The sequence below is a fragment of the Crocuta crocuta genome, unplaced genomic scaffold, assembly GCF_008692635.1.
Source record: "Crocuta crocuta isolate KB4526 unplaced genomic scaffold, BGI_CrCroc_1.0 scaffold48, whole genome shotgun sequence".
NCBI classification, from domain to species: Eukaryota; Metazoa; Chordata; class Mammalia; order Carnivora; family Hyaenidae; genus Crocuta; species Crocuta crocuta.
This window is the reverse complement of record NW_027533089.1, coordinates 10,812,626-10,827,673: the sequence shown is the minus strand read 5'-3', so window position 1 is coordinate 10,827,673 and position 15,048 is coordinate 10,812,626. Positions and strand designations below refer to the sequence as shown.

The 15,048-nt window shown below is 41.6% G+C and overlaps 1 protein-coding gene across 3 annotated transcripts in view; it reads right to left on the bottom strand.

Moving 5' to 3' along the window:
- Positions 1-15,048, bottom strand: part of TGFBR3 (transforming growth factor beta receptor 3) — a 204,047-nt gene that overhangs the window by 21,783 nt on the left and 167,216 nt on the right. For all 3 annotated transcript variants that reach the window (XM_077746098.1, XM_077746096.1, XM_077746097.1), the window contains exons 13-14: positions 9,984-10,283; positions 6,951-7,071 (exon numbers count right to left, since the gene is read on the bottom strand). In XM_077746098.1, coding sequence (XP_077602224.1) covers positions 6,951-7,071; positions 9,984-10,283 — 421 coding nt within the window. The remainder of the gene's footprint in view (positions 1-6,950; positions 7,072-9,983; positions 10,284-15,048) is intronic.

Sequence of the window (15,048 nt, the reverse complement as noted above, 5' to 3'; positions counted from 1 at the left end):
GTGATGGATGGCATTGTTTTAAAACTCTTAATGGACTTACACTATGATCTAATCCTTTCCCCCCACCCCAAATAGAGGCCTTCTCGCAGCTAAACAGAAACATTTGGTGCTTATTTCCCTTGGGGTGAAGTTCCTCCATAAACAATAACAAGCACAAGCTGCAGCACTGAGGTTATAGGATTTTATCCTCCTTTTTGTTCCAAAAATCCCCAATAACCCCCGTGTATGACTAAAGGAGTCTAATCTCCACCGGAACCCTATAATCGAGCTGGCATGCTGAAAGGAAAACGGGAACACAGTGATATTTACTTTTGGTTTAAGGGTAAGATGGTAAGAAAGGAATCCTTGCTATTGCTGCAAAGAGAATTTTAACAATAGAGATTCATTTGCAGAAAGAACAAACTATAATCAACATTCTGAGTTAAATCTTTTCATATACTCTTGAGCAAATTTTGGTCTGCCTCTAGAACCAAATTTCAGATTGTTGGGCATGGTTTTCATAAATGGGATATTTCTGGGGTTATGCATGAGTAACTGACCACAGCTTTGAGCTTCCAGCGTTCAATTTAGTTCTCCTAAATATGGTAAGATCGAGTAGGCCCACAAGGAAACAAGGTGTCTACTTGGTACCCACATCTATTAGTGTTTGGCAAAGAGGGAAAGACTGGGAGATGAGGAAGCTGGGGACTCAGGAGGCCTCTGTGCAGACCCCATTTAACCTGCAGTTTTACTAATTTCACTGTAAATGAACCCCTTCTCTAGGTTCTTTCAATATTTATGGCATTCATTGCAATTGCCCTGTCATTATCTGCACCCTTCCATTTGATCACTGGTTCTTACCTGGGGTGATGTTTGCATGCTGCACACCATCAGGACATGTGGAAATGTCTGGAGATGTTTTGGGTTGTTACAATGGATAGTGCAGGGATTTGCTATTTGCCCATTTGCTATGGGCATCTAGTGGACAGAGACCAAGGATGCTGCTCAAAATCCTACAGTATACAGGACAGCTCTCTGCAACCAAGAATTATCCAGCTTAAAACATCAACAGAGTCAAGGTATAAACCTCTGTACTACAGAAGGCCTTACAGATGGGTTAATGGGTTTACTATATGCCAAGCATATAGTGGGTACCAATAAACATTTTTTTGAATAAACATAATTACCATGTATATCTTATTACTGTGTACATCTCCCAAAAACAACCTTCATGCTGCTTTCAGAGTAGTCTTCCTAAATGATACGATCACTGGTTCACTACCCAAGGTCTTTTTATTTGTTTTTAAAGATTTTATTTATTTTTTTAAATAATCTTCACACCTAACGTAGGGCTCAAACCCGTAACACAGAGGTCAGGAGTGACATGCTCCACCAACTGAGCCAGCCAGGTACCCCAATCTTTTGATGGTTCTTAACTTTTAGAGGTGCATGTTGGAATATTTATGGATGAGATGCAAGGTCTGGATTTCCTTCAAAACAATTCAGGGACAGAAAGTGTTAAACAAGTGAGGCCATAAATTGGTAGTTATATAAACTAGATGGAGGATATGTGGTAGTCCATTATTCTCTTCTCTTCTCTTAATTCTCTTCTTCTATTCTATTCTATTCTATTCTATTCTATTCTATTCTATTCTATTCTATTCTATTCTATTCTACTCTACTCTACTCTACTCTACTCTATTCTATTCTATTCTTGAAATTTTCCAAAGAAAAAGTCCCTACAATACCCCTCTCCCTTGCTCGATAAAGACTGAATGTCTTGGTCTGTCAGTTAAGCATTTCTACCATATTTCTACTCAGCTTCCCCTCATCTCTTCCTCAGCCTTAGGACAAAACCCGGCTGGGTGCTTTAGAGAATTTTTGTTCTGGAAAAATCAAATATGTTCCAAAAAGTAACGCCTCTATTGGATTAACTTCCAACTGACGTTTACAACTTTCCCTTTCATTCCCCTTCCACCCTTACTCCCCACAAAAACCTAGTTTGGCTAAGAGGTTAAGAGGAAGCAAAGGAAATGAACATTTACCAAGTGCCCATGATATGTCAAGTGTTGTCCTGAGCACACTTATTTTAAAAAGTTCTATAGTGGAAATTCAGTATTTTGAACATTTAACTTGCTAAAAATTACATATTTTATATAAATCATAGCAAACTTGGGGATGATGTTTATTGTTCTTTCTCACTCATTTTTTGATATGTGTCCTAAATTTCAGAAAAATGATTATTCTTCTCTTTCACCATTTTCAAAAAATCATCACTGATGTGGTATAGCCATTTTTATTGTGTAAGCCCCAGTGTGTTCTGAAATGCCACAAAAATGGTCACAGCATCCAAACCAAACAGCACTAACATGCCTATACTTCAAAATATTTCAGAAAATATGGTAGGATGGCACTACCTCAACTATTTTAATTGTTTTGCCATAAACCACAATAGGCATCAGCTAATCATGTTTTCTGGGCTTTTTTGTGAGTTACAATTCAAAGTCACAGAACTTCTACATTTTAATATTCTCTTAAGCAGCTTACATGTTTCCCAACATCTTACCCTTTGGGGAACAGATTTGCTCCTAAAATTCATCTTTTCAGTTCATAATCATTAGAGTATTTGAGTGTGAACTTGAATGTCAATGTGAAATGGCATGCATAGGAGAAGGGGGTGTGCAGAGGGTGTGAAGAGATAGGTATCTATGTTGCTTGCAGTTTTTTTTTTTTTTAATTTTTAATGTTTATTTTTGAGATAGAGACAGAGTGTGAGCAGGGGACAGACAGAGAGAGAGGGAGACACAGAGTCTGAAGTAGGCTCCAGGCTCCGAGCTGTCAGCACAAAGCCTGAGCCTGGCACAGGGCTTGAACCCATGAACCATGAGACCAGGACCTGAGCTGAAGACAGATGCTTACCCGACTGAGCCACCCAGGCACCCCTGGTGCTTCAGTTTTTATTAAAAACTAGAATCAGCCTCCACCTAGGATAAGGCATAGGGTTTACAGAACACAAGCCCTAGAATCAAACTGCCTGGATTTGAATCTCAGATCCACCATTTATTTAGATGTGGTGTGACCTTGGTCAGGTTACCTAATATTGCTCTATACTTGCCTCACAGAGGGGCTATGTGGATTAAATATGATTACCCACATGAAGCATTCAGCATACAGCCTTGCAGCAAGCAAATGCTCAGTAAATGTTAATCATTGTCGTCATCTCCATGACTATCATCACCACCAGCACAATCATCCGTTGAAAGTTTTAGCAGCAAAATAATGCTAAGCCAACGCTAGCTACCAAGGGACTAAGATGGTGACTATGTGCTGTGGAAGCTCAGGCATATTCCATTAAAAACAGCAGCCCAGGGGCACCTAGGTGACTCAGTGGTTAAGCATCTGACTCTGGGCTTTGGCTCAGGTCATGATCTCACAGTTTGTGAGTTCGAGCCTTAAGTAGGGCTCTGTGCTGACAGTGCAGAATCTGCTCTGGATCTTCTCTCTCTCTCTCTCCTTCTGCCCCTCCCCCCCGGCCCTCCCTCACGCATGTGTGCACTCAGGTGCTCTCTCTCAAAATAAATAAATTAAAAAACAAAAATGAAAACAGTGGCCCAGAAGAGGGACCCAGAATTATTCAGTCTTGATGTCCTGTTCTCTGTGCCTATAGGAGGAAGAAACACCACCTGAAATGTGACCAGGCCATTAGCTTTGGGAGCTACAAAGCAGCTCTCTGTTTGGCTGAGAAGCTGATAACCAGAGACTTTATCTGCTGCTGCCCCAGAAAACCCAGTGTTGAGAAATAAGATGCACCAACTGACCAGGGAGACCTGGAACTTTGGCAGGGCCTTCAAAGAGCACCTGTGTGGCTAAAATGTCAACCCCCCAAATTCATTCCAATAAAAGATACTTCCAGAGATTACGATAGGACTTGTGGCTTACAAAAGAACACACGAAGTTGGCAGGAAGACTGTTTGTGACCCAGTTATCATTCAAATAACCTAATGCTATTAGGCAAATGGTCACATCCCCCTTTCATTTGATTATTCCAATTTACTGAGAGGCAGAGGGAAAGCACAGACTCCAACGTCTGCATCACGGAGAAATGATTTCAGAATCAAAAGAAAATAAACATCAAAGGTGAGAGGCGTCACTCAGAGAGCTGCAAACTGCCAGAAAACCTACCCCATTCAGTGCAAAGTTAGGAAGCCTATTTGCACAGAGCCCCTGGGAAGCTGGCTGATAGTCTAATCTGCATTTGTTTAACAAACCTAAGCAATAAACTTTCTTCACCACAAGCTTCTGCACTAAAATTTATTCTCAATCAGCAAATCTCATGAAACTGCTTTGATAGTTGGTAAACTTTTCCTCTTGACCTTTCATGTAAAAAAAAAAAAACCAACCAACACTGAACTTTCAGGATAATTACACTAAGTTTAAACAAAAGTAATTACCTAATTTACAAGAGGAATTACTTAGAAAAATACCACCAAACTTAAAAGGAGCATGAATGAATTACTGGAAGTTATACTGCTGCGTATTAATGCCTAATTATTGTCTGGCATAGAAAAAAGCAAGCTGCTGCCTTCAATTAGAGCGGAACTACCTCTCTCAAAAAAGGTAAGAGTAACAGACGGAATACAAGTAGCTGCTGTTATTGTCAAACCACTTTCACAAAAGTACAAAATGAGCCAGATGTTGCCCAACTGTGATATACTTTGCAACACAATTAATTTCTTTCTTTCCCTCCCCTCCCTGCCCCCCCCATCCCCCAAAACAAGGAACTATTTGGGCAATCCATTTACAGAAAGACTGGCTGTTACACCGTTTCAAATGACTAAAAACCAATCAATAAAAGTAAACCGACAACAAAAAGCGTTGTTGAGGAACCAATAAACATCTAATACGTACATTTCACACCACCTTCAGGATGGCTGGGAAATGAATTAAAAACTAATTTGCTTCTTCAAACAGTATAGCTGAGTGTTACAGCTGAAAGGGCCTCTGGAAGTCATCTGATCTAAATTCTTTCTTCTTCCAGATATAAAGAAAATGAGGGGTGCCTGGGTGGCTCAGTTGGTTGAGTGCCTGACTTTGGCTAGGGTAATGATCTCACTGTTCGTGGGTTCGAGCCCCGCGTCAGGTTCTGTGCTGACAGCTAGCTCAGAGTCTGGAGCCTGTACCTCCCTCTCTCTCTCTGACCCTCCCCTGCTCACGCTGTCTCTCTCTCTCTCTCAGAAATAAATAAAACATTTAAAAAAATTAAAGAAAATGAAAGTCAAGGACATAAGGAGAGATCTCCAAAGTCCCACGGCCAGTTAGCAAGTAAAGTTAAGAGTTGTGCCCCAGGCTTCTGCCTTTCCAAAGTGAGCGCTAGGAAGAAGGCAAATGCCACCACCAGATATGTCAGTAAGAACGGCTGTTTTCACAGAGGTCACTCAACCAAAGAAGAACATAGACGCAGCCACATGCCTCTATTCTATGAGGTCCTGTGTGCCTATCCTATTAGCCCCTGATGCCTTGTCTTGCCAAATCCACACTGCTTACGTCAGAAATGCCATCCCAGGGCTGCCCCCAAGCCTACATCAGATGTCAGCTCCACCTGGCAGGCCTCCCAGCAAATGCTCTTCAACTGGAGACAGGATGCTTGCTGGCTTCTATCAAGGCTACAGTGCCACACTCCTCTCTGTCTCTCGGGTGGTGGAAGGTGACCTGGGGACCTAGCCCTGAAATAGCTAACCCCAGAAGCTAGGAATCCACATTCACTCTCCCAGACTTCTCTTCGTTTGGCACCTTCAGACAATGTCCCTAGATAGTTGTAGGATGTGTCTAGACAGTGACAAATGTAGCTGCCCAGAGAGCCCGTATGTATTTGGCCCCACCCCCTCAGACCTTGCCTGATGTATTCTTGTTTGTCCATGCCCTTCAACTGTGATGCCCATCCCCATCAGATGCTCTCCACAGTCCACAGGACTTCACGTCCCTTCCTAGCATCTCCATGGAGCCCATCTCGGTTTCTCCGCTGGTCTGGCTGACCTGGCCTACACCATGTTGTCTGGCTTTGCCTTGCGTGTCTACCTGAGGCCGCACCTCTTAGGACACATCCTTCCTTTTCTCCTACAAGAAGATGCAGACTGCTGAATGCTCCTATGTATGCAGGAAGAGGCAGCCTTGGTTTCAAGCAACAAATGTACCTGTGTATCATTCTGAAACCTGAATCATAAAAATGAGTTTGGACAGTGGTCCTCAACCTTCTTTCTGCTCTGACCTAAGATGAACGATGTTCACATACCGAACACTCTCCCCCAAAGGCATCTGCAATCTTGATACCGCCCTGGGACTGCTTGTACTCAGCACAATCACTGCTAGTAGACCACAGAAAGATGGGCTGTGGACTGTTCAATGCTGGCATGCCAGGAGGAACTTGGAGTCTTTCTTGCATAGTCGAGGGAGCATTTTGAATGGCAAGGGAGAGTGACATTGGAATAGGGACAACTTTGACTCTGACATAATATTCAAGAGGAAATCATTGGCAAACATATCACTAAGAACTCAGCCACACGACAGAGCAGACCTAACTAAATATAAGGCTCTTTTGGCAAAAATCCTGTTCTGAAGTTACTAATTGGCCCTTCATTTATCTTTTGAATAGACCTATACTTTGATTTGCAGTATTGGAACTGTTAATGCTTCTTTTGTATTTTTTTCTAGAATTGTTTTTTTTTTTTTTTAATGTTTATTTATTTTTGAGAGAAGAAGCATGAGCAGGAGAGGGGCAGAGACTCCAAAGCGGGCTCTGAGCTGTCAGCACTGAGTCCAATGCGGGGCTCAAACTCACGAATTGTGAGATCATGACCTGAGCTGAAGTTGGATGCTCCACCAACTCAGCCACCCAGGCTCATCCTAAGGGTCTAGTATCAGAGCTTCTTAAAATGAGCATCCCCTTGGCTCTGAGCGAGCCTTCCAAAACGCACCTTTAACTTCTTCTTGCTGGTGGATCACAGCGAGGGGCTTGGTGAAGGTCTTTTTAGTCTGCATCATGGCCCAGATCATTGAGGCATCCAGCGAGGTACAGGCTTCATCTGGAGGCACACACTGCAGAGGCACAGAGAGCAAAGCAGGGTCAAGGGTCACCCCAAAGAGCCTGCATCCGCTCAGCCTGCACAGTTGGCCTGTGCCCCTTATCAGACAGCTCACAGCTGTTTACCACAGAAAAACAGGAGATTTGGGCATTTTCCAAAGAACCATAAATAATCTGGGAGATATAATGGCAGGCCCAGGATATTCTCAGCCGCACTTGAAGATTCAAATATCACTGGGTGGCTTATATACATTGCCTTTCCCCTCTTCTTCCCACAAAACAACTAGAGGTTTCTGTATTATTTAGTCTGAAAAAAAAAAAAAAAACCCTATATGACGAAGGCTGGCCCTTCACCAAGCTGGCTTCACATAAATGGTTCATATTTGTGATTTGTGATTGTGGGAAACTTCATGCACCGCATTATGAAAGTGACAGATTTTACATCTGTTGTCCAAAAATATATTCATGTTGTCGAGTTTGGTTGATTTTTAAATCGTCGTACAGGCTCGTTCAAAATGGTACAGGTGGCTAGGTCACCCGTGATAGTGTTCCACACTGGAGTCCTGGGGAGTTGTACCAGGTGTGGGGACCATGAGATCAGCTGCTTCCAGTTATTTTAAGGCCCCAAATTTAGGATTAGCATGCCCGAGCCTGGTATATCTGTTTTTAGAAAGTGTAATCACACTCCAGTACCTTTTTCTTTAAAATAACTTTAGTTCCTTGTCTACGCTTATCAATAGGTAAAACTCTGATGTAAACGTCATCTACTTGCTTTTGTTGTAAGAAGTGTATCAAGGAGTCTATAGCAAGCCATCCCCCAAAGCTAATGAATTTCCAGCTCTTCCAATCACAGAAAAAGCAAAGGCTTTTGGCTTTATAGTCATTGCTGCTCTGAGCAGCATATTATAAAAAAATAACTCCTTCCCTTCCCCCCAAACCTAGAGAAGAGCCTTTACAATGGCCCCCTTATACAGGGATACAACAGATTTTCTGTGGCAAGACCTCATAATGAAAAGATCTGCATGTTAGGAAAAGCCTTCTTACTTTGCTATTAGTTCTTCAGTTAAGTAATAGTCTACAATTCTACATCTAACTCACGGCTTGACCCTGGGCAAGACACTTAACTCTGGCCTCAGTTTCATCACCTAAGGGCAGGGCTGCAATCAATGATCTTTGAGAACTCCTCCTAGGGAGATTCTTTGGCTCTGTCTATCATCATAGAAAGCACTGAGAAGTCACTATAACTGTGGATATATTAATTATAAGCAATAAACCTGAAGACAGTGGTAACAGTTCATCTGAAGCCACTGTACTGTAAGTGGTAGACTGTTGTTACTGTCTCATTTGCTCCTCTATTCCTAAGGGAAGCCAACTACTATATTTTAATTATAGATGAGGCCATGCAGGTTCTGAGAGCTCAGAGGACTTGCTTAAAGTCTTCTTAGTAAGCAGCGGGCCTTCCCGCTCAGTCTTCATGCTCTTTTTACTTCCTCTTGCCTTGGGTGTAAATAGAGACTTTAGGTTTAGGGTCACATCCCATGTCATCCATTGGGCCTTAGACCTCTCATAATGCTCTGGAATGAAGTACTAGGGTTAATTTTCTCAGAATAATATGCTATGGACTATGCCAGGCCAGGTTCAGAGAGAGGTAACAACCAAAGCCATCAGTAAAGACCCCTTGTAACTGCCAGGCCTCCCCTCCTAGATACTTAACTCCTTAAAGGCCTCCGCAGGCTGCAGGGACCAGCTGCGTGTCACAGTTAAGCAATAAGTCACCCCATGCCTCTCTACCACATGTTCACGAATGGCCACTGGATGGTGAATGGCCACAAGGGTAAAGCATCAATGTTTCCAAAAGCAACCTAAAGAACATAGTCTGAATCATCTTATATATTCATGCTCCCAACTGATCAGGACCAGATTTGCTACATTTTCATATGTATTATAAAATGTTCTCTGGTGTTATCAGAGAAATGGATGCCTGGGGGAATTTAGCAGTGTAAAGCATTTGGATCAGTGGGAATTTATCCAATAATAACAATTTAATTGTTCCTCCTCCCTCTATATCTATCTCTTACAATCTACATATTAAGAGAGAATTCCACACATAGACTATTAATGCTACCACTCAATTACTAGTTTTAGACATTGATTTATATGTGACTACAAAAGTTCTGTAAGTCAGCTGCCACTGTGCGAAATACCTACAGATGAAATGCACGTAAGGAATTACACATAACTAAGGCAGATCACAGAAACAAAACTGTGGCAGAAGACACCTTTCTTGCACAAGGCCCAACCAATGAGGGTTTGTAATTAACCTTGCAGATCTCCCCTACGCAGCCATTCCAAGAAGGTCGAAGTGTTCTGATGTCTGTTGTGGCAACAGAATGTACTGGTTCAATATGGGGAGTGACATAAGGCAAACATGATGAACCAATATGAAGCTGAGAAAAATTAAAATATTTGTTAGTTTCCCTTAGAAGCCCTCCTGAGACAAGTCAACCTTATAATTCACACAGAGAAGGTCAAAAAACAATTGCAATACAAGTCTCAGCGGGACCTGGAAAAATTAATCCTCACACTGAACTTGTCCTTTCGGCTCTGTACTTTTGGCACTGCATGCTATCTGAACAGCAAAGATAAAGCCAGACCTCTCCCTCAATGGAAAACAGTCTTGATTTATCATTTGTAAGATACTACTAAGTAGCATGCATGGAAAAAAAAAGTCATACTGTCAGGATTTATTCTCTAAGACTCCATAAAACTCACGGTTCCCTGCTAACACAGATTTTATTACTTCAGTTGGGCAGGTCCCAAACCAAAAACCTCAACCTGCAATAACTTGTGATTAAACTTCTCTGGTAGGTCACTGCCTCACCTAAAAATGTCAAAATAACACACAGATGGTTGAAGGCCTACTAACCTTAGGTAACTTCTGGGGGTCCTTTTCCTTCTTGGTACACAGTGTGAGCTCACACTGTAGAAAGAGCAGCGAGGTGTTGAAAATGGGCTTAAACACAAAGCTGAATCGCTTCTTATCCATCTCAGCTTGTGGGACAGGAAAGTGCACCCTCTTGGGATCGTAGAATTTCACAGATTCATCTTTAGGACAAATGTTTTCAATGATGGTGTAATCTGACATCCTATCTGGGTTTGAATATGGAGAGATAAAGCATGTTTGGATGGCAAAGCCCAATTCTTGGTCAGCCTTAGTAACAGACACCTACAAAAGAACAGAAAGACCAATCAGAAGCAAGCTGGCATCTCTCTTTTACTCTATGACTCTATTACTAAGGTAACAAATCAACATAGTGTTTCTGATGAGGGACCCTGCTTTATGTTCATAGCATAGTTATATAGTCTTCTTTCTAATTACAAAAGTAATATATACTCATTGAAACAAGATGTCTTCCATTTAAACTTGATATGGATGATTACGGTGAATTATTTGGTTCCAATGCCGGTCTGGAAGAATCTAATGCAAGATGAATAAATCTCATCAACCTCCCCTAAGTCCCCTGGGAGAAAAAAAATAAAATCACAGCATGCACCTAAAATGCATTTTCCAAAATAAACAAATGCCAACAGGCAAAGCCCCTGATGTCATAATACTGCATTATGTCTGAATAGTGTACCACCTGTAGCACAAGCTATTTTTCGAAATTGCTCAAAAAAATAAAGTAGAGGCAAAATCTATTTAACCTAGGCAGAGAGGATGGAACTTCTCAACTGCAACAAGTCAGAATGAGCCTAAAACACTGTGGTAAAGCTACAGATTCATCTCAAGTCCTGCTTCATAGTGAGCAGGCAGAGCTGGCCCATTTGGTGTCAGGAACCGTGCAATCTGGTGGCGATCACGAGCCTGGCAAAGTGTCCTAGCTGCTCACAGGTCCAAAACAGGCCTTGCCAAGTACTCTCCCTTCGCTCTTTAAGCCCCAGGGTATTTTAAGGGAAATCTAATCTGGAAACGTTTCCAACTCATTATACTTCCCTCTTACAAAACATTTGTATGGGCTACGTCCAAACCTTGTTAAGGTTCTTTTCTTTAGAAACAGGAAGTGGTGTTTAGCCAAGAGTAAACAGAATTCAAACCTCAACTATCCTGAACTCAGCTAAAATCCCCAAACCAGAGTGGATTCTCCGTTTGGTGACACATGGATACTGTGTGAACTGCCTTTCCCCTCATGCCTCATTCTTTGACTAAACTTAGGGTCAAAGTAAACTTAAAACACTTTAGAAATAAAGTTAGTCCTTAACCAAAAGCCAATAGACCCAGAATCCTTTCAAAAACCGTGGAGATATAAACACACTTTTCATTCTGAGCACCCAGGGGAAATCCCTGACATTGCAGAGGGTATAGCACTATTTCGAAAGATCCCTACGTGGTTAATTGCAAGGCACTCAACAATGAAGATGATTGTGATCATGTCACTTTGTTGGGCCTTAAAGCTCATTCTTCTCTGAACAATCTTGTGAGACAAATATTTTCATCTCCATTTTAAAAATGGAGGAAAAACAGCATCCAGGATGGATGACTCGTTCAAAATCCCACGTTGCAAGCCCTGGATAAAACAAAGACTTAAACCCAGGTCTTCTGACCTCAAGTCCACTTTCTCTTAACTACTTCACACTAGCCACAGGGTCAATTCAACCAAACCCAAGATGTGGTCTTGGGAGATCACCTAGTCAGAAATCTTTCTAGGAAATAGTGTTTGATAGGCTGTGAATATTCACACCATTGTTTTGGCAACATTTCTAAAAAATAAGATAGCTTGGAAAGATGGCATTACATATATCCTATTACTAAAAAGTGCCCTTTAACATGAACTCAGAATCCACAAGGCAAAAATGTAGACAGAAGAAGAAATGCAAATCTTTTCTCTAATCTTTAAGAAACTACGTAGTGGCACAAAGTCTAAGGTATCCCAAAAAGTTCCTTTAGAGGAAAAACTATGGTCAGTTAGTCTTTTACTCTAAAATGGCCTGGAAGTGAGTAGGAGGAGGACTACAGGCCTTGGAGGGAGGTGGGCAGATGAGCCTCCGGAGACTGCGTGCTCACGCCCTGTGAACTCGGAGTCTCAGTTTCCCCCCACACAGTATAAGGGCACTAATACCTACCAGAAAGAGTTACTGTGAGAGTCTGTAAAGTCACAATTGCACACAGACAACACAGTTCCCAGCCAGTCAAGAAATGCCAGCTATAGTTAGTAGTGCTATTCTAGATGTAAATTTTGGAGGATATAAACAGTTTTTTTATGCCCCCCCCCAAGATAAATGAACTAACAGAAATGCTATCATTTGCTGATTCGAAGGGGCACATGTACCCCAATGTTATTAGCAGCTCTTTCAATAATGGCCAAATTATGCAAAGAGTTCAAATGTCCATCAACTGATGAATGGATAAAGAAGATGTGTACACACACACACAGACATACACACACACAATGGAATACTACTCAGAGATGAAAAAAGAATGAAATCTTTCCGTTTGCAACAACGTGGATGGAACTAGAGTGTATTTTGCTAAGCAAAATAAGTCAGTCAGAGGAAGACAGATATCATATGATTTTACTCACATGAGGAATTTGAGAAGCTTAACAGATAAACGCAGGGGAAGGTAAGGAAAAATAAGATAAAACAGAAAGGGAGGCAAACCATAAGAGACTGTTAAATACAGAGAACAGACTTGAGGGTTGCCGGAGGGGAGGTGGGTGGGGGGATGGGTTAAGTGGGTTATGGGCATGAAGGAGGACACTTGTTAGGATGAGCACTGGGTGTCACATGTAAGAGATGAATCACTGCGTTCTACTCCTGAAACCACTACTATACAGTATGTTAACTAACTCAAATTAAAAGAAAAAAGAAAAAGGGGCCCCTGGGAGGCTCAGTCAATTGAGCATCTGACTTCAGCTCAGGTCATGATTTCATGGTCTGTGAATTTGAGCCCCGCATCAGGCTCTTTGCTGATAGCTCGGAGCCTGGAGCCTGCTTCAGATTCTCTCTGCACCTACCCCCTCATGCTGTCTCTCTCTCTCATAAATAAATACACTTAAAAACATTTTTTAAAAAAGAGGAAGAAAAATACAGTCAATATATGAAAAGATATAAATGTGAAAATAAGGAGAAAAAAGCATTTCAAGTGGACTGGGGAGAAAAACCAAAACCCCCAGAGTAGGATATAGGAGGAAGACTGGCCACTAATTAGCATAAAACAGCAAAGCCATAAATCAGCGGAGCAGGCACACATTTGGAAAACAAGAAAGTGCAGTTAAGCTGGGCCCCTAACATCCAGGGCACAGTAGAGAGTCACTGACCAAATGCACATGTGGACTGTGCAGCCAGAAACGCAAGAAGAAAATAATGATCTTGGATAAGAAAAGATCTATAATTAGGAACAGCATGTAGAAAGCAGTATATTTTCCCCAGTGGGGAAAAAAAAGGTGTACTTAAAAAAGAGAAGACCTCTCAGAATAGGGAATCAAAAAAGAGGAGAGATCCAGGAAAACGTCTAGAGCCAGTGGGCTCCATCCCAGAATGAGGACAAAGGTGAGAGTTATTTGTCTTTCTGAAACAGAAATATGTGTTCTGAAGTCACTCTGAACGTATGGAAGTACCCCGTTTCCACCCTGTAAGCTTCTCACTCCTCCCACAGTGAAGCAGAACACCAGCTTGCAGTTGAGCGCCAAAAGTAGCTCATCAGAGAATGACATTCCTGGAAGACCAGCAGATGTTCTGGGGCCATAGAGATATTTCTCTTTTTCTAGAATCTAACCTTGAACTTGAATATTTGCACCTGTAAGAGGTTATATTTTCTTCCTCTTTAAGTGGCACTTTGAGGATGAACGATAGTAGCATCTAGTAGAGACCATTATGGGCTCTTGAGCCAGACAACCTGCTCAGAACCCTACTGTGAACTCCACTAGTTACTATGTAATCTTAGACAAGTCTGTGCCTCAATTTCCTCATCCCTAAAATGGTGATATCAGTAGTCTTGTCTCATCAGACTGCTTTGAAGAGTAAATTACTATAACACTTATAACCTGAATTTGGCACAAAATAAATCTGCAATAAATGTTATTATTTCATTATTTCCACCACTACCTAGTATTTTTACAGATATATGCTATGCATAATCATTACCATTATGTATACAAAATAGTTTCATATGTTTATAGATAGATACATTTGGATAATGATCCAAAAAAAAACCCATCTTTTTTTAAAATAGTTTATTGTCAACTTGGTTTCCATATAACACCCAGTGCTCATCCCCACAAGTGCCCTCCTCCATGCTCATCACGCCCCTTCCCCTCCCCTCCACCCCCATCAGCCCTCAGTTTGTTCTCAGCTTTCAAGAGTCTCTCATGGTTTGCCTCCCTCCCTCTCCCCTACTATTTTTCCCCTTCTTCTCCCCCATGGTCCTCTGTTAAGTTCCTCCTAATCCTCCTATACATGCAAACATAATGGTAACTGTCCTTCTCTGCCTGACTCATTTTGCTCAGCATAACACCCTCAAGTTCCATCCATGTTGCTACACATGGCCAGATTTCATTGTTTCTCATTGCCATGTAGTATTCCATCGTATAGATAAACCACATCTTCTTGATCCGTTCATCTGTTGATGGACACTTAGGCTCTTTCCATGTTTTGGCTATTATTGAGAGTGCTGCTATGAACATTGGGGTTCATGTGCCCCTATGCATCAGCACTCCTGTATCCCTTGGGTAAATTCCCAGCAGTGCTATTGCTGTAAAAAAAAAAAAAACACCTCAATCTTTATGAGATGTGGTAGTGCACAGCATTTCACTGAAGTGTGTTCAATTTAAAAGATAGTATGTGAGGTGCTGTGAAATATTCCTGGTTAACCCTGACACTGCAGCTCTGAACTCCTGTTCCAAAAATGCTAAGGACAAAGCAAGAACAGGGCTTTATTAGTAGAATTCACATTGCTGATTAAAAAACAGAAACAAAAAAACATTTATCTGTAA